The following is a 22,197-nucleotide window of genomic DNA, read 5'->3' as shown; positions in this document are numbered from 1 at the left end:
CGTGGGGTTTGGAGTTTGTCCCGTCTCTCTCAGCACCTTGTAGGCTGCCGAGTCCTTTTATAGAGAAGCGTGAAGCGTATGGACTCGGATTCTCATTTTGTTTCTAGCTTTGTGGGAAAAGGTAGTGTATTTACCTGTAGTTGCTGGAGAGAAGTCTGTGCTTCCTTTTATAAGTATTGAAATTCAAACCTGATGTTAGAAATATTTATATGGACTCACCTTTTAAAATACTACAATTTGCTCACTTTATAAAGTCTTAAGCAAAGGAATATGTAGAAGTTTCCAAAGAGCTGTTTGATCATTTTCAACTAAGAATGTATTTTATAAAGAGCTTGACACTCAGAATGAGTATTTTCAAGAACTTGCATAAACTGGATGCTCAAAATCTTACTTAGTACATTTCCTACAAGACAGAGCTTCAAAATACCTGTTCAAGCTGATTTACATTTTTACTTGTTTGCTATATTCATTCTGTTTCAGTTTGTATACACAAACCCATGTCTGAGGCAGTAAAGAAAATCAGGAAAATGTTGCTGGTTTAATGAAAAGGAGAAGTGGAATTTTAAACTTTTTCATATAATGCTCGTGCATTAGCACCTGAGAAAATAATTAACGTACTCAACTAGCTGCATGAGAGAAAACAAAGAAGCTTCCGTGTCCTCCTTATTTAGAGTCCCACGAGACATCTAGTTGAGATGCGTGTAGTGTGCCTCGGAAGCAGAAGGTGCGCTTTAGCTTTCTGACTTGGGACCAAATATGTCTGAGACAGACACTGATGTCACCAGGTTACCTCAATGTTTATTAATCCCAAAGAACTCTACAGCTGTGGGAGGTCACCAGAGCGTGAAGAAATTCTGGCCATGATGTCTCAAAGACACCTTGCCAGCTAAGTTTTTCCCTATTTGGTTAAGGCTGCCTGTGCTTGATAAAACCATCCCATACAGTGGTTTTGCTCCACAGAGTGTAACAGCTGAGGAGTATGTTGTTTTAAATTAATTTGCTTCAACAGAGGATTGACAGCATAAGAGCTATGCTTTAGGTTGGACAATTGTTCTCTTGCCTCAGATCATTACTGTAGAAGAAGCAAAACGACGAAAGAGCGTTTGCAGTTACTATGAAGAAGATGATGATGATACTTTGCCTGTCTTAAAGCATCACAGCGCTCTCCTGGAGAATATGCACATAGAGCAGGTATGGCTAGAAAAACCTCAAGTTTCTTTGTTAGCTGTGGTCCTGTCTCTGCCAAGTGTGGGACATTCTGCCTTCTGGAGGCAGTACCAATGCTTTTTAAGAGTTCGGAAAGTACTTAGTATGTTGGAGTGTCCTTGTGCAAGGTCCTGTTTTGCTGTGGGACTGGCTCACCTGGAAAGCTTATTTTTATGTTTTGCAACTCTGGAGTTTGAGTTGTGATACTGAGGACCGGCAACTCTTTCAGTGCCCAGAGAGGGAGTGCCAGTTTTGACATCTCTTTAACAGGTGATGTGAATGCAGACAGTTGGGCTCAGAGTACAAGGCCACATGCATGTTAAGCGGAGATGTTAAGCTGCTGGCATCAGCTGTTCCCTTGACAGCTGTTTTTTGGCTCAGAAGCCCCTGCAGAAAGGGAATAGTCTGGGGCACCACCTGTGACCCAACCTGTTGAATATGTAACCATTTCCCCCTGTTCATTGCCCAGCTTGCCCGGCGCTTGCCCGCACGAGTGCAGGGATATCCGTGGCGGCTTGCGTACAGTACACTGGAGCATGGGACTAGCCTGAAGACTCTGTACCGTAAATCAGCATCTCTCGACAGTCCAGTTCTCCTTGTCATCAAGGATATGGACAACCAGGTGAGGAGTGCTTGTTCTGCGAGGGTTGGACTGAAAGGGCAAAACTATAAAAAGTTATCATTATGAAGTGCTAGTCATGCTGTGAAGTGACATCATGCCAAAATAAGACACTGGTGTTTGTTTTCTTTTATATTTTCTACTGGTTAAACTTACAGGCAGGAAAGTACATCAGCACTAATAGAAATGCCTGCCTCAGCTTCATAACTGCAATGAGTGCTCCTTTTAGTAGTGCCCATGGATGTATCTTCCTTAGGTATCTCAGTTAACAAGCTGTCACAAATAATGCCTCTGTGGAGGTCTAGTACTTCGGCAGCTCCTAGAGTCGGCGTTCCTGTTGCTGTCGTTGTCATCTGGCTTTTAACTGGCAGGATACAAAAGATTTGCAGGAGTACTTGCTCATCTGATGTACTTTACTAGTTGGTTCTTCTAACATGAAACACCATCTCAGTTGTTCTTTAGAAAGTATTTTGAAATGTTTGGGCTTTTTCTTTTGAATTTTGCACTGTCCTCAAAAATAGTTTAATCATTTTATTCTGACAGATATTTGGAGCATATGCTACACATCCCTTCAGGTTTAGTGACCATTACTATGGCACTGGTGAAACATTCCTCTACACATTCTGTCCAAATTTCAAGGTAAGTGGGTGTTTACTTTCTCAAATAAGATTTTTGGGTTCCACTTCTGAAACATTTATGAGATTTTTATGGAGACAGCATATTTGAGTTTAGAAGATGTGCTGGCTATTGGTGAATGCAGTTAATCACTCATTGCTTCAATGCAATGCTTTAAGCAAAAGTGGCTGTAATTATCTGAAGTGCCGAGAGGACAGTTTGTAAGGGTGAGGAGAGGGTTTTAAATGGATTGAAGGGGAAAGCAGGGAGGAGTAAGGAGTGGACTGTCAAAGACTCACCTTGGAAGGCAGTGATACCAAGAATAGGGTATAATTTCACATGTGCTTAGGATCAAAGTGGCAACAAACCAGAAATAAGAGTGCTACTGAAGTACCCCTTAATGTTCATGGCTTAGCATTTTTCAATATTGAACACATTTTTCCTTTTTAACAGAATGCCTGTTGATTTAGAGATGCAATGAGAATTTTAAAAAGGTTTAGGGTGCCTTGTTCATAGCTTTAAGTATGTATTGTTCCTTTACTTTCTACCTATTACCTCTTGCTCCTCCCCCTTCAAAAAAAAAAAAAAATATGACCATATCAAAAAATACGTGCTAAGAGTCAGTCCCCAGTAGTTTTCACAGTCCAAATATATTTGGGGTTTTTTCCCCTCCTCAGGTATTCAAATGGAGTGGAGAGAACACCTACTTCATCAATGGAGACACCAGCTCTCTGGAGCTCGGAGGTGGAGGGTGAGTGAATGTTTGGTTTTCAAATCATGTAGCTAACTTTTTTTTTTTTTTTTTTTTTTTTTAAATGAGACTAGGAACAATGATATTTGCAAGAAAAACTAATCAGTAAAATGGCTGAACTTACTTTTAGTAAGCCGTTCAGGGCAGATACCTCAGCAATCTGATTTCTGTTACAGACCCACAGTAATTTCCATTGCTTAAGGAGAATGACTGATGTTAGGCAAGTAGGGTTTGTTGTTTGTTTTTTTTAGCTAGAAAAAACCCCAGATGTTTTGGGTAGATATGTGTCTCATTGCTGAAGCAGTTTGCCACTGAAAGATAATCTCTAATGACAGTTTTGCCATCAGCTTCTAAGGTTTCTTACGTGGTCCTTATTAAATTGTCATTATTCTGTTGATACGCAGAGCAAGGATACAGACAGTTCTTAATTGGGTCCTGAGTTTCAAAGGTCAGTGGGTATGAAATCAAGGCCTAAGGCTATACGACTTAACTAAAGCTGACTGCAGGCTGCACCACGGAACATCTGGGCATGATTTGCATCGGGAGTGTGTATACACCCCTCCTCCTCCTCCTCCTAAACCAGAAGGGGCCTAGTCCACATCCAAACAGCCACGGAAGGGACCCCAACGCCTGTGCCCTCGTCTCAGCCTCAGCCACAGCTGGCGGTGCAAACAGCTGAATGGCACGGGGGGCTGCGGGCGCACGCTCGGTCCTGCGCTCTGCCCCGCTCGCTGGCACAAACAAAAGCGGGGGGACTGCTCCGCGAGCTTCTTGGCAAGTGCTTTGCCAGGATTGAGCTCTTCACGTTTGGTCTAAGAGGTCCTCAGAGTTACCTAGATTCCTCCTTGTCGCTGCTCTGGTTGTTTCTACAGCTTCCAGTATTTCTACTGTTACATATAACCTGAATTTTTTGTGTGTATTTCCTTTTTAGTGGCCGGTTTGGCTTATGGTTAGATGCAGATTTGTATCACGGGCGAAGCAACTCCTGCAGCACCTTCAATAATGACATCTTATCTAAGAAAGAAGATTTCATAATACAAGATGTAGAAGTATGGACATTTGAGTGAAATACTGACTGCCTTAAGGACTGGATCCATTAGGCACTTAAAAGCTAACTAGAAGGTGCAGGCTGCCTCACAACGTTACACGCTTTTTCCTCAAGTTTGTACCGGAGCATGACTACGCAAAAAACCCCCAACCAACTAACCCAAGAAAAAACAGAGCTGGTTTTGAGAGGCAGTAAGAGACAGAACAGTAAGAGATCAGTCTGAAGTCTTTTTTACTTCCAACGCTCCTCCATCGAAGATACGATGCTTACGAAAACATTCATGGTGTATAGGTTGAAAACGTTTTCTGTAACTGTGAAAAAGATCCTGTGGGAAAACTATAACTATCTAGTACATTCCATGTGTATTTATGTGCAACGTACAAATGCTAACCAAAAATAAAAGGTTACTTTACCAAAATCTACAGCATACTGTTTGCCATGGAAAAGAATCACAAATAGGTGTATACAGCACTTAAGGGAACATGTTTTTAAAATCTTTTTATTTATTGTTATTGTATAACAGATTTCTTTTTTTTGTAAATGCATTAGCTATGAGTTTTTCCTTTTAATATTTCAAATCTCAATTTGATAAATAGTTACTATTCAGGTAGGTTTCTTATGCCTTGGTGTTTATTCTGAGTCAATTTATTTGATTTCTGACATTAATTTTTGTATTTTTATTTTGTAAATGAGATTTGGTTTTTGTTTTACCCTAATTAGAGGGTTTGTTTTCTGGCAGAAACACTTGAGTGCATAATTCTGTTTTGTTTTTTTTCTGAGGGAGAAGGTGGATAGTGATTCTTATTAACTCTGCTGCCACATTCCTGTTAATAGGAATACTAATATTATTTTGGCAGTGTATGGAGACATTGGGCAAACTGCCACCTAGTATACACTGTATCAGCTCTGTTGCAGTCAAGAGAATTGGGACAGCACGCTCTGAGCATCTGCCCTTGTATTATTTGACTGTTTACGAAGGACAGTTCTAAGAGAGGATTGTTTTTCTGTATCACCACCAAATGATTCAAAATAAGCCACCCACTGTGCTTTTATGAGCATTTCTCTACAAATTGAAGAATTTGTTAAGGAGAAAATACAATCGAGATTTAGAGAAGAATGCTATTTCCCTAACAGGCCAGATCATGTTAGTGTAATACTTGTTTTCTTAGTAATTACATATATGATTTCCTTCCCAAAAAAGACTTGAAGCAACAGGCTGGTTTAGGATTTGATGGGCAACTAAATATTCTTCTTTGTTTTTCATTAAATAATCGGATACTTCCTCCCTCTCCCCCGCAACGCTAAAGAGAAAAAGACTCCATGTTACAAAATGAAAATTTCAGTAAATAGGGAGGGTGTGACAGAGGACTGGCAATCTTTACTGTTTGCTAAGGAATTCTCTTTTCCCATTAAGCTCTGGTTTTGTTTACACAATCCAGGCCTGACCAACATTAGGACGCTGTCCTGCCCTTAGACTCAAATATGTCATTGTCCTGAGAAAGGCAGGTTTTAGAAACGGTAGTGTGTTTTCATGCGTTAAAACAGTGCAGTCTAATTTTGGAATATTATTAACTGAGTAATACAACTCAATGTAGTTACTGCTCTTCCCTTTTTGATTTAAAAAAAAAAAAAAAAGGCCAAGTGGTTTTCTTTCAAGAGCATTACTAAATCTTGATCCTGCACATAAATTTCACAGTCTAAAAACCAATGCTATATACAGTAAGCCTATAACACGCTGCACGTGAGCTTTTCACACTTCCCTTCTATGTGGTCTACTGCATCCATAAATAAAGTTCTTACTGGTAGTGCTGTAAAATATTTTTGGAAGTCGCTAACAGCATAACGCTTTCAAGATACCAGGAATATCTAATACTGTTTGCTCTTTTAAATGGTGGCAGACCACTTAATAGTTTAAAAAAAAAAAAAAACCAAACCAACCAAGTTCAACATTTTACATACATTTCACTATTGCTACCTACAACTTACTCCATTATATTATCCTTGTCAGAGCATATCTAAACGCTGTGGTCTTATATTCAAAACAGTGTTGTTCAATCAAAATTCTGTGACCCTTGAAACTATGAATATTGAATATATGTAATGCAGTGCTATCACAATATTTTCAATAAAGGAATTTATGCATTCAGAAACTTCTTACAGATGTTTTCTCTTTTATTCATGAACTTTAGTACATTTTAAAGGTGAAAGGGTGCAGCTTAAGTTACAGGTTATGCTGAAAAATACCTACATCTCCCCTCAAAAAGAGAATTCCAGCAATATCATATTTTAGAAACGTGGCTAAGGAGATGGGAGCTTTTGGGTTGGGGTTTTTTTTGTGTGTGTGGTGTGGCATCTCCTGAAATAGAGCTGTTTTCGTGTTCACTCAAAGATAGACTGTGACAAAAGGCTAAGAAGTACCAGTAAAGAGTTAAACAGTTGACCTAGTAGTTCTCCTTGCTTCTCTCAGCTGTAGTGAATGACATGTATTTCCGCATCTTTTTTGACTAACCTGTTCCCAGGAGTCAAAAGTCTGTGTACCTTATTTTTGTATGCACCCTTTTTATATTGCTAAAGTCTTGATGTATTTTTCTTTCTGTCCAAGCAAGACAAAGGCGTACAATGCCTTAAAGTTACTTGGTTCTTGGCTTGTATTGGCTTTATGGTATACAGAGGTGGCATTAAGAAAAAAACAAACTACGATTACGCATGAAACAGAACACACATGCTATCTGTGAACCTTCCTTTGAGTGAAATGGCGGTAAGATTTTTCTTACTGTAAAGTAAGAGGAAAATTCCAGTCACTAGTAATTTTTCTCTCAGAGGGAGAACAAAACATGTTCTTGCAACATGAAGCATGTGTCTTTTAGTGGTACTCGGGGTAAAGAGTTTTGATTCAGGACAGTGGTGAAATGCTCATTCACAATAAGGCTTGTAAGTGCGCAGGTAAGTGCGGATGTTTGATTTGGTGCTGGTTTCAGTGCAGTTTTTGCACCAGATGTTTTGTACAAAGCTGGCTTTTGAGCAAAGTTACTTTCAGAACAATCCTTGTGTGTAAACTGTGAAGATTTCACTTGCCTGTTTACAGCAGAGAAAAGGAGCAGATTGGCTCATTGCAAAGGGATCGCCATGTGCTCTGCAGGTCGGCAAATGCTGGCAAATGAGCTTCTTCAGGTAGAATAGCTAACCGTGTCCTATTTGTACAAGCACAGCTTGCATGCTCTGAAAGAAATGCATTTTTGAAAAATCTCTCTCCAAATTTTGCGACTCGTTACCTCTGTAAATACTGCGTCCTATCATCTGTGGGGCAAGTCCTTTGTGCCATTTGGGCTGCGTGAAGAACATAAACACTGCAATTCCATGGTCAGGGATTCTGCAGCTCTGCAACTCCAGTCTAACGAACAGCGCAGGCGATTTAAAATACAAATTACTAAGAAAACATTTTTAGAAATTGAAGGTTAGCCACCTCTTAGACATACCCTTGGTTAGCTTTGGGGGCAGTTGATACGCTGAGGGTGGTGAAACCCTGGCCCAGGTTGCCCAGAGAGGTGGTCGATGCCCCATCCCTGGAAACATTCCAGGTCAGGCTGGACGGGGCTCTGAGCAACCTGGTCTAGGTGAAGATGTGCCTGCTCATGGCAGGGGGTTGGACGAGATGGCCTTTGAAGGCCCCTTCCAACCCAAACTACTGTACCATTACATGAATTGAAGGAGCTCAGGATGCGTTCAGTTAATTTTATTCCCGGTTTGTACCTTTTTCTTCTTAGTGAAAGCTTGCGCTCAGCAGGCTCCGTGGGTTTGTACTGATGCTGCAGGCGTGCGGCGGGAGGTTTGCTTGGGCACACCGAGGGAATTCAAATCCGCTATTTCCCCCTGCTCGGGCGGGCCTGCCTGCCTCAGATTCATTCACCCCTCAGCCTGCAGACGTTCCTGCTTCAGCTGTGTGAGGCTTCGGGAAAAAAACAAAAGCCGGGGGTTATGTCGGAGGCCGGCGGGAGCGCACCCCCCCCCCCCCTTTCCCCTCACCGCCGAGGAGCCCTCACAGCTCCGCGGGCGCATTGCTTTCCGCGCCCGCCCGCCCCCGCGGGCAGGTGGGCGGGGCGCTGCCCGCGGGCGCCTGTGGTTGGTCCGCGGCCCTCACGCCCCGCCCCTCCCCTCCCCTCTTTCCCCTCCGCCCCGCGCCGGCAGGGGGCGCGCGCGGGGGCCCGGCCGCAGGCGGAGGGCGAAGGGAAAATGGCGGCGGGGGAGGAGGAGAAGGGGGCGGCCGCGGCCGCGACCGCCGGCGAGGGGAAAGAAGCCGGGAACGGTGGCGGTTACGACGGCAAGTGCGCGTTCTGCAGGATCGCCCGCCGGGAGGAGCCGGGCACGGCGCTGCTCCCCTGCCAGGTGGGTGAGAGACGCCCCGGGCGGCGGCAGCGGCCTCCCCCGGCCGCCCTTCGTTCCTCTGCCGCAGGTGGGGGTCCGGCCGGCTCCCCCGCGGGCAGCGGAGGGGCTTTTGTTGGCCCCTGGTGGGTGGTTGTCGCTTGTTGCCGTTTTTTTGTTGTTTTTTTTTTTAACGAAGAGCCGGATTCCGGCTGTCGCCGTGGCGGTGTGAGTGAGGGCTCCTGTGGGGATGGGGGTGCCCGAGGGGCAGGGCTCCGGGCGAGCGGGAAAAGGGGCCGAGGGGGTTCGTGTGAGAACGGGGGGGGGGGGGGATGAAACCCTGAAGTGCTGCGTGGGTGGCCTGGGGACAGCCCTCCCGCTGGGCGAGGCGGTGCCCGGGCTGCCCGCGGGGGAAGGGTGCTGCTTTAAAGGGCTGGGCGGGTTTGGGGTGTCCCTTATGGAGACGAGGGGGGGGGACATCCATCGGGAGGGAACCCTTCGGCGTCGGCACAACAGCTAGAAGCCTTGAAGCTGACGCCGGGGAGCCCTGGCTGCAGAAGGTCAGCTGAGGACGCAAATCGCGCCTACACGCCTTTCTGTAGGCTGGCTCCGCAAATCCGAACGATTTTTGCTCGTTGCTTCTAATATGGCGTTAAGCATCATCACGTCGATATGGGGAAGACGGGCCTTGTTACCTGTCCCTTGCCACTATCCTCATCCTAATCAATTTAATGCGTTTGCATCCTTTCTTAGTACGAAGACCTGGTTTGCTTCAGAGACATCAGACCCGGTGCCCCCCACCACTTTCTGGTGGTGCCGGTGGAGCACATGGGAAACTGCAAAACGCTGAAGGCAGAACACATACCTGTAGGTAAGGCTGTAAGCGTGCGTTTAACCCAACGGAAAGTAATTTTGCACAGCCTTAAACAGTGCGTTGTCAAGTAAATGACACCTTTGAGCACCGTTTGGTTGAGGATGTAAACGTGGAACTAGATGGTGTGAGTGAGTGTAGGTAGGGACTTACCCTTCCTGGGAACTTCTGCGTGCTGTTCCAGAACAGCACATTTTTTTGTGGTTTCTAGAAAAACATTGCGCTAGTGCATGAAATCTCTGTTGTTTGCATGGAGTATAGATTCCTCTGCACTCTGTTGGAACCGCAACTTTGTTTTTAAAGTGTTTGCATGCTGCTTCATTGCGTTTTCTCAGATATATAAGCAATTTTAAATTATATGAAAAATTACAGAAGAATTTTATAAAATGTGTATTTTAAAATAAGTGCTACATTATTTTTCAGGAAAAAAGGGACTGAGAGGAGAAAGGGAAATGGTGTCCCAAAAAACTTAAATAATATTTGAAGAGATAAAGTTCTAAAATATCGAAACTATGATTTATTGTTGATAGGCTTTTTTTTTTTTTTCATAAGAAAACATTGTCCTGGAATTTGTTTCACAGGAAATGCCTAGCTGTGTTGAGTAACAGAAGAAACTACAGCCATACATGCATGAAGAGATTCCACCTGAGGGAAATTTACAGCTGATGCAGGAAAAGAATTGTAGTTGTAAATCTTGCATCACTGTATTTCTCTTCTAAATGTAGGGTAGTTTTCTCCAGAAACAACTCCTCTACATGTTTGGCTTCAAGACGATTCCTTAGGCTTTTGCTTTGACGTTTTGTACTAGGGTTGCTCTTTTTCTCAGTGATACAGTAATGAAACTTTGTCCTAGTGATAAATAGGACCGACAGATTTATTTTATTTTCATTTGAATTTGTGTACCATCTCTGAAACTTCCTAACTTTTGTCAGGCTGCACAGGACCTAGAGATTAAAGTCCTGTAGCTGTGTAGAGATATAACCCTGGAAATAGTGTAAATGTCATCATTCTGACCAATCAGTATTTGTTAGGGTTTTTTTTTACAAGGGTGTAGTGATAGCATGGCTTTGGCCGAAGTTCTTAGAATAATGTCCCACTTAAAAGCATCATGAGTGTGGAAATTGGTAACAGTGGCAATTTTCATGTCAGTCATTGCACAACACTGTCTTGACAATCTTTGTTTGATTATGAGTAGTTACAGTATTTATCTTTTGAAAAACCTGTGTTTGTGATCTCACTGTAACCAGTTTGTTGAAGTTAATATTCTGAAGAATACCTTTTTTAAATTACTTGATGACATACGATGTGTAAAATATTACTTAAACATTAAATGAAATTTATTTGTGTTTAATAGTGAAGAGAATGATGGAAGTTGGAAAAGCTGTCCTCCAGAGAAATAATTTTAATGACTTGAATGATGTAAGGTATGTAACGGAAACCTTCTGTGTTTATTGAGTATGTCTTTTACTTTTCAGAATGCTATTTTAAAGATGGTGGCAACAACTGCAGTGTGATTTATTGAAGAAATCAGGTCTGCGTTCACGTACCACATGACTTCTCAAGTAGAATGTGCTGGCATTGAATACAGACTTTTTTTCCTGAGGAATTTCCAGCACAGATTGCGCTCCAACTCTGAGATTCTTTCTTGACCACATCTTGGGATAGAGAGGGCACTTCAAACAACTTATCTAAAAGGCTGCTCTTTAATTACGTGCTGAAAATATGCTCTAAATCCTAGATTCCAGAAGAGAGGTAAACTTTGTCCTATTCAAGCAGGGCACTGCATTGTGTTTCAGTCATACCTGCATTCTTTTGATTTCGGTGCTGCACCCTTTAGTTTAAGTCAGTGCCTTTGATAGACGAAGTAAATTGTAATATAATTTAAATAGTGTAGAGTATAGGGAGCTGGGCCTTCATGTTTAAAATATGTAGAAACTGCATTCATCGGGTGACAGTTGGCTTTTTAGCTGAAAACTAGATATGATACATTTAAGATACATTTTATTTTTTTAAAACCTCCTTTTTAACGAAATGTATCTTAAATAGGGAGATGTGAAGGATGAGGTTAATGGGCTTTCGAGAAGGTTCCCTGAGAGCATCCTGAAGGGAAAAGGCATGTTTTTTACAAGGAAAATGCAATGCATTGAGTTGTTAATTCAGTTGATTATGTTAAATAACGTATGATGTTCCACTTCTTTCTGAATTAACATCACCAGTATTTTTTACTTGTTTTCCTTTTCTGAAGGATGGGTTTTCACTGGCCTCCATTCTGCTCAATATCCCACTTGCATCTTCACGTCCTGGCCCCAGCCAGTCAGTTAGGATTCTTATCCAGACTCGTGTACAGAATCAATTCCTACTGGTTTATCACGGTAAGTGTAATGCAGATGAGCTTTTTGGTAGGTTTTCAGTTGCAAGCTGAAAATGTGATGTCTTTTTAACATTTTAACTATGTCCAAAAATGCTTTGAGCAATTATTGTTGTCATTACTGTAATTAATAGTTTTGTATATTTTGCATTAACTATTTGTGAAAATATAATGTTAAAAACCTTAATGTTTGTGCTTATTAAGGGGAGTCAAGTGCCAATAACATTAACAGCAAACAATACAGGAGTTCTGGATCTAATGTGTAGCTCGGGTGAATGTGATGTGGTTCTGAGGACGCTTTATAAGTAGCTGTTCTTTAATTTAAAAGGATAAATTCAAATGTGATGGACTGTATTGTACATGCCCTGGTTCATCCCGTTTAGGTGAAAACCATGTCCACCTAATGATTGCTTTTATCAGTTCACATGTTTTTTCTCATCTTGGCATCTGTAGACTAAAACAAGTGTCTGCTTTACAAAAACGTTGTTTGTGCTCAGTTGTGTCAGTAGAGATAAGCAATGAGACTGAACTGGCACTGACTAAATCACCATTTGAAAATCTCTCTCTCAAGAACCAAAGCTTACCCTCGCTGCTTTGATGCAGCGAAGAACCTGTCCTTGCAATGTAGCTACAGCATCCTGGTGTCATTGCACAGCCCCAAACCAAAGATGCTGAAAAAGGTCTGTCTCATCTAAAGAATACAGACAGCCTCTTACTTAAAGAGAAAAAACTCAGCTTCTCCACAGTGGTACCTTGCTGGAGATCTCACTTAGCTTGAAAAAAGCAGATGTGTCTTTTCTGTGTTGTAGAGCATCACACAGATATTTGGCCCTCAAACAAGCATGGCTGTGTAGTTTTACTGCTTGCTGTCTTGGATTAGCTCAGGGAGATCTGTACCAAGTTTGGTTATCCAATATGGATGCACTTCAAAAACTACTTTGCCCTGTTGTCAAGTTGGAAAGTGTTCTTGAGTTGTTTTCGGGTTTGGGGTTTTTGGTTTTTTTTTTTAAATTGTAATGGCTTGAATGTGATACTTGTTAAAGAGCTCAAAACAAGATTCAGATTACTTCATTTTCAGTTGCTCCACGCTTTATCTAGCTTTATTTGCAAATAAACTGCAAGAGCTACTTAAGTGCTGTTAAGTAGTTCCTACGTTAGGTAGCCGACTGCTTTTTTACTGTGTGCATTTAAAACATGCCAAACTTAAGTTTTTCACCTTTTAACGTGGTTCCTTCAGAGATCTTATTAAAACCTCAAGCACTAGTTCAAATTAAAAGATTAATTCAGTGGGACTGGCAAAAAAAAAAAAGCTGACAGTAAACTGATTTGTTTCAGAAGTGGCCATGGTAGTCTCCATGTGCCCAGTTTGGCCTGCTAGGACAACGATGGCAGACTTCCTTCTGCCCTGAGCCTTTCTGAGGGCTCTGTGGGCTGGTGCTGTTACGTATACCAAATACAGCTGTCCCGGCTATGCGCTAGATGCATAAATAGCCATACAATGAGAAAAGTATGTGTGAGCATAGTGACATAACCAAAGAGTGGATGTATATCTCATGACGTGAACCACATACAGGAATGCACTCCATGCCTCAGCAACGTATGTGGTTGGTGTGCAGCTTGTTGGGTGATGAGAGGCCACAACATGCTGTTCTGGAGCATCTCCCAAAGAATTCCAGGTCTCACAGCTTGGTGGTTCTGAGCACTGCTGCCTTCTGAGGTCTTTAAAAACACGCTGCTTTATCTGCTGTTTATTTGCTCACACATCCTCTTGACTTTCATAGGTTCTGTTTCCTCTTCTGATCACCTAATGGGAGTTTGATGAAAACTGTGAAAAAGAGTCTGCTCTTTAAAGCAATCATTGTATTCTGCTTCTGTTGCATGCTTTGTCTGTAAAAATGAAAAGTAAATGCTCTGTCAGTGTCACTATTTTTAAAATGGAATTTTCAGTAAACTGAAGGTCCATGGTGTAGTTAATGCATTGCTTTCTCTCCTTCATAGGCTGAACAACTGATTGAGCGACTGCAAACTGAAAATGCTGCCAGCTGAAAGCACTCTTAGCCTTGTGTTGCTAGCCAGTTTGTTCTTTGTCTTTGAACTCTGATTTAAGGTTGCACAGTTTGATGTTGCCGATAACATACAAGGATAAAAAAAAGAAGCTTTAGTTCCTTATGAGGAAATACACACAGAATTTGTAGCTGCCAACCTCATTCTCCCATTGAGATACTTGAGTCTGTATACTTCTCTGACAATAAGGCAATGTATTTTAATTACAATTTTATATGTGTGTATATATATATTCATAACACATACACACTCATATGCACACATGCAGAGAACTTGTCCTAGTAAAAGGCAGGGTATAGCAGCAGAATGTATTGCAACTAAGGCAACAAGTTACTACTAACAGCATGTACACGGTACCAAAGGGAATATTTGTTGTGGAATCAAGCTTTTATTTTAAGGATGCATTGTTCTGGGATTGCAAGTAACATTTAAAACATTCAAGTTTCCATCTGTATTTGTATGATACTTCTGCCTAGTTATTAGTAGGTACATTGCTGAAAGTACACTACTAACTTTCTGGTGCTAAACCACTTCAATGTATTACCTGGCTTATTTGCATGACAGCGACATAGTAAATGTTAATACAATAGGTGCCCAAGATGTGATAATGCTATATAACATAGAATATAGTTTAAATGTATGTGTAAGTGGTTGTATCTTGGGCTTAAAGATCTTCCCTCTTGTGTGCACAATACTTTAAATTAGTTGTTGTATGTTTACAAAAAATGTGAAGAGTTCAGAGGAATTGATTTAATATGCGGCTCTTCTGCATGATGGTAGAAAAAAAAAAATCCAACTTTTGAGATGGGTCTGATATCGTTCTCACTGGAAGTCCCTTGGAGATTACTAATGCCTTGGCTAAATTTGATTTCTAAATGAAGTCATAAGAGAAACGGGTCTTCAGCGCAGTGAGCATGTGGCAGGCTTGCCTAATAGCAATGTGATTTGAATTTGGGATAGCAGGGACTCAGCCCAAAATTGGAACATGTTGTGTTGCTGAAGGAACCTGCTGAACATTTGCCTTTGCCCTGTGACTCTAATCAGTAATGCTGGTGCTCTGTTTTTCAATACCATATTAAGGCAGACTGTCTGGGAAGTTAAAACTCCAGAAAACAGGGAGTGGATTTTCTTCATTCACAGCGTGTATCTCTTGGTGCCTAATTCATCAAGTGTGCTTGGCCGATGCATTTAGATGCAGCTGAGGTGATGATGGTCTGTTGCACCTGCAGGCTTACTGGAACATTATTTGCTCTGTGTTTTCCACTGATCCAGCACCTCTTGCCTTAGGGGTACAATGTATTGTGATATTCTTCCAGTAAGCTATAGGTAGTATTTCAGAAAGTTCACACCCTTCTGAAGAACAATGTTTTCTACCCAGAAGAGTTTACACCTCTCTTTTCTGTAAGACCTTGTTCCTGATACTGTCTTGTTATTCTTAGTGGGCACTCACATGTCATTTGCAGCCCTTTAGGGTCTTCATTTGTAACATTAGATAGGAAGAGTGTGAATTAAAGCCACTGACTACTTCTGTGCAATAGATTAGGAGGTTCGAGCTGGCGCCTAGCTTTATGAAATATCTGTACATCAAGATCTTTCAAGAGTTAATACTGTGTATGTGTTCTGATTTATAATTAATTTACGTAACTGTATTTAACTGTGACATGTAATATTAAAGTATCAACGTGAACTGTTGTCAAAAAGGATTAGTAAACAGAATAAATGCTAGTCTTGGAATGATCTTCCAGTGCAATGGAACAGTTGACTGGGGGTGCTGACCCTGGATAGCCCTTTGCTTGCTCTTCACCCCCGACACCAGCGGGACGGGAAAGAAAATGGGAAAGAGCAAAAGTGAGAAAACTTATGGGTCGAGATGAAGACAGTTCAATAAATGAAGGAAAGAGGAAGAAAAAAAACAAGGTATGTGATGCAAAGGTAATTGCTCATGACCTCCCACAAGCAGGCCAGTAGCAATGGCTTCCTCCCCCCAAAAACGCCGGCTTCCTCCCCCCAAAAACGCCACCTTCCTCAGCTTTTATTGCTGAGAAGAAAAATTATCTCCACCCCAGCCAGACCCAGTATGTTGTCAAATGTGCACAGAAGCACAAAGGTCAACTTCTCTATCTTACATTTGAGAAGGGTCCTGCTAGTGATAGTAAGACTGGAAAGGTAAAAATCGGGGTATAATCTAGCTTCCCAACTTTTGTTGGTGAGCAAGATGGGGAATTAAACTTTTCTCTGACAGCAGCAGACAGGCCTCAAACCAGCTCAAACAACGAAGCATTCAACAGAGCCACGTTAATTACTGAGATGAATGTTCAGTATCTCATTAGTGTTTTTCAGCATAGAACCCTGTTCCATTTTCCATCTGTATTGACAAGCATTCTTGGACTTAGCAGATAATTTTTTTAATTAGGCTAAGAAGTATTTTCTGAAAAGCCTATCCTCATGCTTTGAATATGTTTCAGACTTACTGGCTAGCCCCTGGAAGAGGCAGTAGGCAGGTCCCATTAACTATGTCACCCTCTTCTACAGCAGCATTTTAAAACTTCCAAAATCATCTGTAGAGCTTTCCAGTGAGCAAAGATCAATAAAATACTCCTGGAGAGGGAACTTGGCAGCTCTTGCTCTCCAAGAGCTTGGAGAAACAAAGGAAAGTTGCTTAGCCACTGCCCCTGGCTCTGTTTTTCTTTGATCCAGTATTAGCAGTCGTAAGAAAAGCTGCTTTTTTGACTACATGTTTAGGAATGACAAAGCTTTATTTGTACTCGTTTGCTCAATTGTTTTACATAAACTCCCAACCTAATGCGAACCCAGAGAATAATGCTTTTATGCTGAAGTACTAACTGCTCCCTCTGAAAGGATGAAACAGATATACAACGCTGTTAAATGTAGAATAAAAAAAAAAAGTTTGTGTTTTGACTAAGGGCAACGTTTTCAATGCGATTAAATTGATAATAGCTCCTCGAGCTCTTCTGAAGTCTTCTTAAGTGGGAGTTGTAAACAAAAGCATAAAAATGGGAGCAAACCAGTGAAAATTGTATTTGAAATTTGACAAACTTGGAGACAACCAAATGCTGCATAAAAACTCGCTGTCATTTCAAACTGACGTGCAACATTTATTGAAGTGCTGAAAGTGCTTTCAGTGTTTGACAAAATACAGATAATCCCCATACAATGTGCAGTCCAAAACATGCAGAATTCACAGGCTTCAAGTGGAGGAAGAGGAAAGACCACTGAGGGAGCTTGCCACAAAGAAGTGAAGTTTAGGAGAGGTTTGAAGAGCTGAAAGTTACTTAGTAGGGCAAGAACACCATTTAGAAGGTCAGAGTTTACTTACTGCTCCAAATAATCCGTAATATGAAAAAACCTCACACGCTACAATTTTTGTAAAAGTAATTTAATAAATTCTGTTCTATTTACTCTAATGCGAGCCTGCTGAAAAAAAGTTGCCTGTTTAGAAGTTTAAATTCCTGTTTCATCTGGAGATGCCAATCTAATCCCCACATTGCAGATGAGGGAGCTGAATTTTGTAAAACTTGTAAACTAGTAGCTAAATTGAGTCATGTGGATTAGATATGCTGTGCTCATGACTATAGAGGCTCCAGGAGTAACTTTTTATTCTGGAGCGTACCAGTGGACAAGCTGACCAATTGTATTATCTATCTTTTAGACTCCTTTTGAAATACCAGCTATTGCTGGAAGCAAGAGATGGGATTTGTCAACCTGCGTGCTGACCCAGTTTGGCAACTTGGTGTTTTATAATCATTTGTATGGGCACAGAGAAAGATTTCTGTCACTCTTTAGAGAATGCTCATCTGAAGCTGGCAGGGAGGAAGTTTGGCCCTATAATTGTTTAAAAAAATCCATCCCTCTCTATATAATCCTTTTTTATAATAATCCTTGATTTTATTCAAAATATCATGATAGGGCAAGCTTTTTTTAGTCCCTTACAAAGTGGGTAAGAGCATTTCATTAGGGCTTACTCTGCTTCTATCTGTTTTGATCAGAGGTGTGCTTAAAGCTCTTGCAGATGTACTCGATATTTAAACCAACCAGCAGCAGGAGAGAGTGCAGCAGAGGCCACGTACGTGTCTAACTACTTACGTGGCAGTGGCAGCCATTCCTGACACGTAACTATTTGAGCCAGCCTTAATAAAGAACTAGTAAGTTTACATGAGCTGGACTTGCATGTTGGGGTGCTCAGGCTACACACTGCCTCAACTGTGTGTCTTTTCATGTAGTATTTGTACAATGTCTAATAATGTATTATTTTTCCTGATATTACCATCCTGTTTGTCAGCTGGTGACACCTGAACCACCTGATACTGCTTCCTGCAAACTATGAACTAATACTACAGCAGAATTGACTGGATTTCAAAATCATTAGAATTAAACAAACTGCATTCCACAGCTGTATTATAAAAAGCTTGATTTGTTTTAAAATCAAAACGTACGTACATGCTTTATCTAATAGGAGCTGAAATCCACTGAGGTGTGCTCGTGTCATTTTGGCAACAAATGCTTTTCCAAAAAACAAAGCATTTTAAATGTGTTAAGATCACAAATTATATGTCTTGTTTTCAGCTGCAAGACGTAGATTTGTTTAGGAAGAAGGAGTGGGTTTGAAAACAAATGGCACGCACACCAGCAGTGCCTGGTGCAGCACATATTGCCCAGTTTCCAACATGGTAAAATTATGTGGTGATTAAAACCCACCCTTGTTTCCCCATCCATGCTCCACCTGCATCTGACTCCCCTGTCCCCCAGATATACTTATTTTAGCACATTAAATTCTTCTCTTTTTTTTCGATTGTCTTTTCACTAGGAAAAGGAGGCAGAGGGATAACGAAATCCGTATTTTTATTTGCTCAGTCAAAAGGCTTATTTTAATGCAAACCTCCATTGGATGAAAATGTCAAAACAAAATCCCATTCTTTTAGGCTTTTTGCAAAAAGACATTCTTTTCTGTAAATAGCATAAAATAATCTATCACTTTTATCAAGTTCATAGTTTATATTAAATTTCAATATCCTTTCGAGGCGAGAGAATATCTTACTTTAAAGACCCACCAAGTAGTGTAGTTAATACCACATAAAAGCTTTTATTTGCACAGGTAAAAACCAGAACTTTATGTTTCTAATTATACAGTTTTCTTGGTGGGAACTATTGTAAATACAGCTCCTGATTATTTTTAATAGCATTATTACAACTATTGCATATAACCAATCCTTTTTTTTTTTTTTTCTAAACATAGAGAAAGTTCCCCTGGAAGAACCATGAAGGAAATTGTTATCAGTCATCTTTCAGTCTCAGTTTTAACTAGCTGATCATTTTTGCTCCCAGTTTGGCAAATTCACAACTATGCTCTGAAAGCACAGCTCTGCCTCAGATAAATGAGGTGTGGGACTGCTCCACTGTACCTTTATTTATGCATTTGGCACTACAGGATCTCTACTCTCCTCCTCTTGTAAACAACATTGCTACATTTTGGTGAAAGACGAGAAAGAGCCGCTTTTTTTTCTTTTTCTCACGAATGCACAGTGCTCCAATATATAGTTTCTGTTGCCTTTCACATCTTTATATTGTGGCACCCTACTTTCTATGAAGGGATATAGCTGAATTCACCAAAAAGGCTGCAGAGCTTTGTGATCTGCTAGGGTATGACACAGCACTAGAAGAACAGAACAGGTAGGTAAAAATGGTATGGGATACAGAAGGAAAAAAACAAGAGACACAGAAGGTTTGGAGAAGGTATGATAATAAGAATAGACTAATACCAGGACTAGTGCAGCTCTCCAAAATACATGCAAGATGCAACTAATTTAGGAAACATCAGATACGCTTGCTGTCATATTTCTGTAAATTCAGGAATTTTCATATACTTCATGAAAATAACTTCCATTTATTCAGTTTCACCATGTGAAAATAACCTAAACTTTTGCTATAAACCAGGCTCTTTTTTTGGAGTATATGAATTCCCGTAAAAGTTTTCAATTCCATGTTTTACAAATCAAAATCCCACATACAGCAAGTATTTCACAACCTGCAAGAATCAGTGTTGTACGGTAGCAAGTTAGTAATTTATACTTTCAGTAAGCTAAAGCAGTAATCCAGCAGAGTTATGTGAAGAACTGCAGTATACTTGGTAGTGGATGACAATAATGAAAGGACAATCCAATGGCAGCGTGATGGATTAGTAGATTATTTGTGATTTCTGTCCAAATCTCTACTATTCTTACAAAAATATTTTTTCATCCTTCTCACCCGTTTTCTCTCCTGCTCGTGCCCCAAGAAGCAGCTGAGTTGAAATTTTGTAATGAAAACCTCTTTCAAGATGGTATCCAGCTATGTTTTCCCAAACGGAACCATGCAGCAGAATTCATCAGATGAGAAAGCCTTATTCTAGCAAAGTGATGATCACATCATCATCTTTTCCTTGCCAAAGCATTTCACCTTCAAAATGAACCAGACCATGTTTTCTGGCTCTTAACAAGATTCCCACTACCTTATTAGAAATAGTCACGTATGTTTCAAACAGCTGCCCGAATGTCACACTCACATGTCCATCTTCTCCCACCTCTCCAGTGCTTCTAATGATCAAGCACAGCTCTTCCACTTCCTTTCCCACGTGTGAGTGAGCATCTTTCCCCCTCTGCTCTGTCTGAGACCCTTCAGGGGGTCTCCCGTAGGTAGGATCTCCTCTGTGAGCATGCACGGGTTTAGATGCAAGCCTGTTGTCGTTGCTGAATGGGTTCTTTCTCTGATATTCAATGTGATCCTCTGCCCAGGTCTGCCAACTTTTCCTCAAGTCACCCACTGCACTGGTAGCTTTAGCACTCTGCCCTTTATCTTCTTCCATTTCTTGAAAATGTTTTATGGCACTCAAGCAGGAAACAAATCAATGACTGGTTGTAACTGTGGTTCCTGGGTGCACTGTCAGCTGTGAAGGAAAAACAACAAATCACCCTTGTGATAATTTTTGGAAGAGTTTTGCCTGAGTGAGAGGCAAAGCTGCTGAAAAAGATGTTAAATATCTGAAGATTTTGTTAAGTCCACCCATAATCCTACAGCACTGAAGAAAGTAAAAGTGATTCAGCTGAAATTCAGAAGTCATTTTGTAACCCAGGGCAGTAAGTTATGCTTACAAGGTTACACGGCGTACCACCGGTCCCGCAGCTACCGTACATACCCCGCGGCCTCCGTGCGACACAAACGTGGTGCAGTACTTACTCTTCATGCAATGACACCTTTTAAAGAACTTTATCCTTACAGCCAGCAGCCCCGCAGACTTCCCGCAAACAATCTGATGCGGTGCTGGCTGACCTGTTCAGCACAAGCTTACTGACAGGCGAAGAGAGCAAACCATTCCCCAACAGCCAGCGCACCAACCCATACACAGGGGTGGGCAGCCTTTCTCCTGCCTGCACACTGCTTAAAGGTGGACAAATCCACGCTGTGCCGGTGCGGTTCCCACAGACTGTGGAAGTTATTATACACAGAAAACGTTACCCGGAGCCGAAACGCCGATACGTGGTGGGAGCAGGGGGATTTTCCTCACCGGGCACTGAAAAGAGAAGTAGAAATCCAGTTAGCGAGCGTGGCACCATCCGCAATGCCCTGTTCAGCAAAGAAGACAAAACCAGCATAGAGAGTTCTCCCTTAAAAGGCTGTGCTGCACAGCCATGTCTGCCAGGGAAAACCTCCAGGCAGGCTGCAGGCAAGGGAGCTTGCACTCCAGAGGTGGAACTGCCCAGCCCCTCTGGGTACACAGGCCACCTGTGAAATTACATGTGCTTACATCATGGACTATCTCTGCAGTACGTAATTATTCTGGTGAAGCAGGGACAGACTTTTATGTACCCATAGAGATCTGACCGTGTTATAACCGTGTCTTTGCTGGACCGTATCCTTCACCTGCTGAAATACACAAACGAGAGTTTCCATATAGTACATTAGTACAGCTGATACTTTTCTTACAGGCGTTGGAGATAAAACAGAGGATTAGTGCTGGCTTTTCTGTGGGGAAATGGACAGAAATGCAAATTCTGAACAACTTAATAACTGAATTATAAATTAGGTATTTCTGTATTTTAAAAGCATTGCTGTTTTTTTTTTTAAGTAAGGTTTCATGGGAATTTGCCCATATACACATGTTGATGCTGTTGCATGTGAACCCCACGAGCAGTGTACAGAGCTCCCTGAATGCACCAGCAGAATGTGCAAGTCACAGTCAAAAAACACTTGTGTTGCCTTTGGGTCTAGAATAGTGCATGGGGTGAGCAGAAGATGGCAACAC

The 22,197-nt window shown here is 41.4% G+C and overlaps 2 protein-coding genes and 2 long non-coding RNA genes across 9 annotated transcripts in view; 3 read left to right on the top strand and 1 right to left on the bottom strand.

Moving 5' to 3' along the window:
• The window catches only part of NCOA7 (nuclear receptor coactivator 7), a 98,665-nt gene extending 92,276 nt beyond the window's left edge, over nt 1–6,389 (top strand). For 5 of the 6 annotated variants that reach the window (XM_052781154.1, XM_052781155.1, XM_052781152.1 and 2 more), the window contains 5 exons: nt 1,066–1,191; nt 1,676–1,828; nt 2,369–2,464; nt 3,118–3,191; nt 4,123–6,389. In XM_052781154.1, coding sequence (XP_052637114.1) covers nt 1,066–1,191; nt 1,676–1,828; nt 2,369–2,464; nt 3,118–3,191; nt 4,123–4,258 — 585 coding nt within the window. In that variant the 3' untranslated portion in view covers nt 4,259–6,389. The other variant, XM_052781156.1, reaches the window with a different exon arrangement.
• A 2,035-nt stretch (nt 6,390–8,424) lies between these two features.
• HINT3 (histidine triad nucleotide binding protein 3) lies at nt 8,425–15,639 on the top strand. Its single transcript, XM_052781151.1, has 5 exons — nt 8,425–8,622; nt 9,352–9,469; nt 10,824–10,893; nt 11,715–11,841; nt 13,836–15,639. Exons 1-5 carry the CDS (start codon nt 8,470–8,472, stop codon nt 13,881–13,883), a joined length of 516 nt encoding a protein of 171 aa, XP_052637111.1. The 5' UTR covers nt 8,425–8,469; the 3' UTR covers nt 13,884–15,639.
• Nucleotides 15,640–15,901: 262 nt separating this feature from the next.
• On the top strand, nt 15,902–21,195 carry LOC128139148 (uncharacterized). The gene is made up of 2 exons (XR_008234246.1): nt 15,902–18,351; nt 19,156–21,195. It is a non-coding gene; the product is annotated as an uncharacterized LOC128139148 (long non-coding RNA).
• Nucleotides 18,745–21,690, bottom strand: LOC128139147 (uncharacterized). The gene is made up of 2 exons (XR_008234245.1): nt 21,411–21,690; nt 18,745–20,841 (listed from the first exon to the last, which is right to left on the bottom strand). It is a non-coding gene; the product is annotated as an uncharacterized LOC128139147 (long non-coding RNA).
• Nucleotides 21,691–22,197: the final 507 nt, after the last annotated feature.

This window comes from Harpia harpyja, chromosome 3, assembly GCF_026419915.1.
Source record: "Harpia harpyja isolate bHarHar1 chromosome 3, bHarHar1 primary haplotype, whole genome shotgun sequence".
NCBI lineage: Eukaryota > Metazoa > Chordata > Aves > Accipitriformes > Accipitridae > Harpia > Harpia harpyja.
The sequence above is the reverse complement of the archived record's forward strand: the minus strand, read 5'-3'. Positions and strand labels throughout refer to the sequence as shown.

Excerpts from the sequence above, each read along its gene's own strand:
- HINT3 (XM_052781151.1), top strand. The coding sequence starts at position 8,470 with ATGGCGGCGGGGGAGGAGGAGAAGGGGGCGGCCGCGGCCGCGACCGCC. Across the intron at positions 9,470-10,823 it reads GGCAGAACACATACCTGTAG|TGAAGAGAATGATGGAAGTT; the intron begins GTAAGGCTGTAA and ends TGTGTTTAATAG. Across the intron at positions 11,842-13,835 it reads ATTCCTACTGGTTTATCACG|GCTGAACAACTGATTGAGCG; the intron begins GTAAGTGTAATG and ends TCTCCTTCATAG.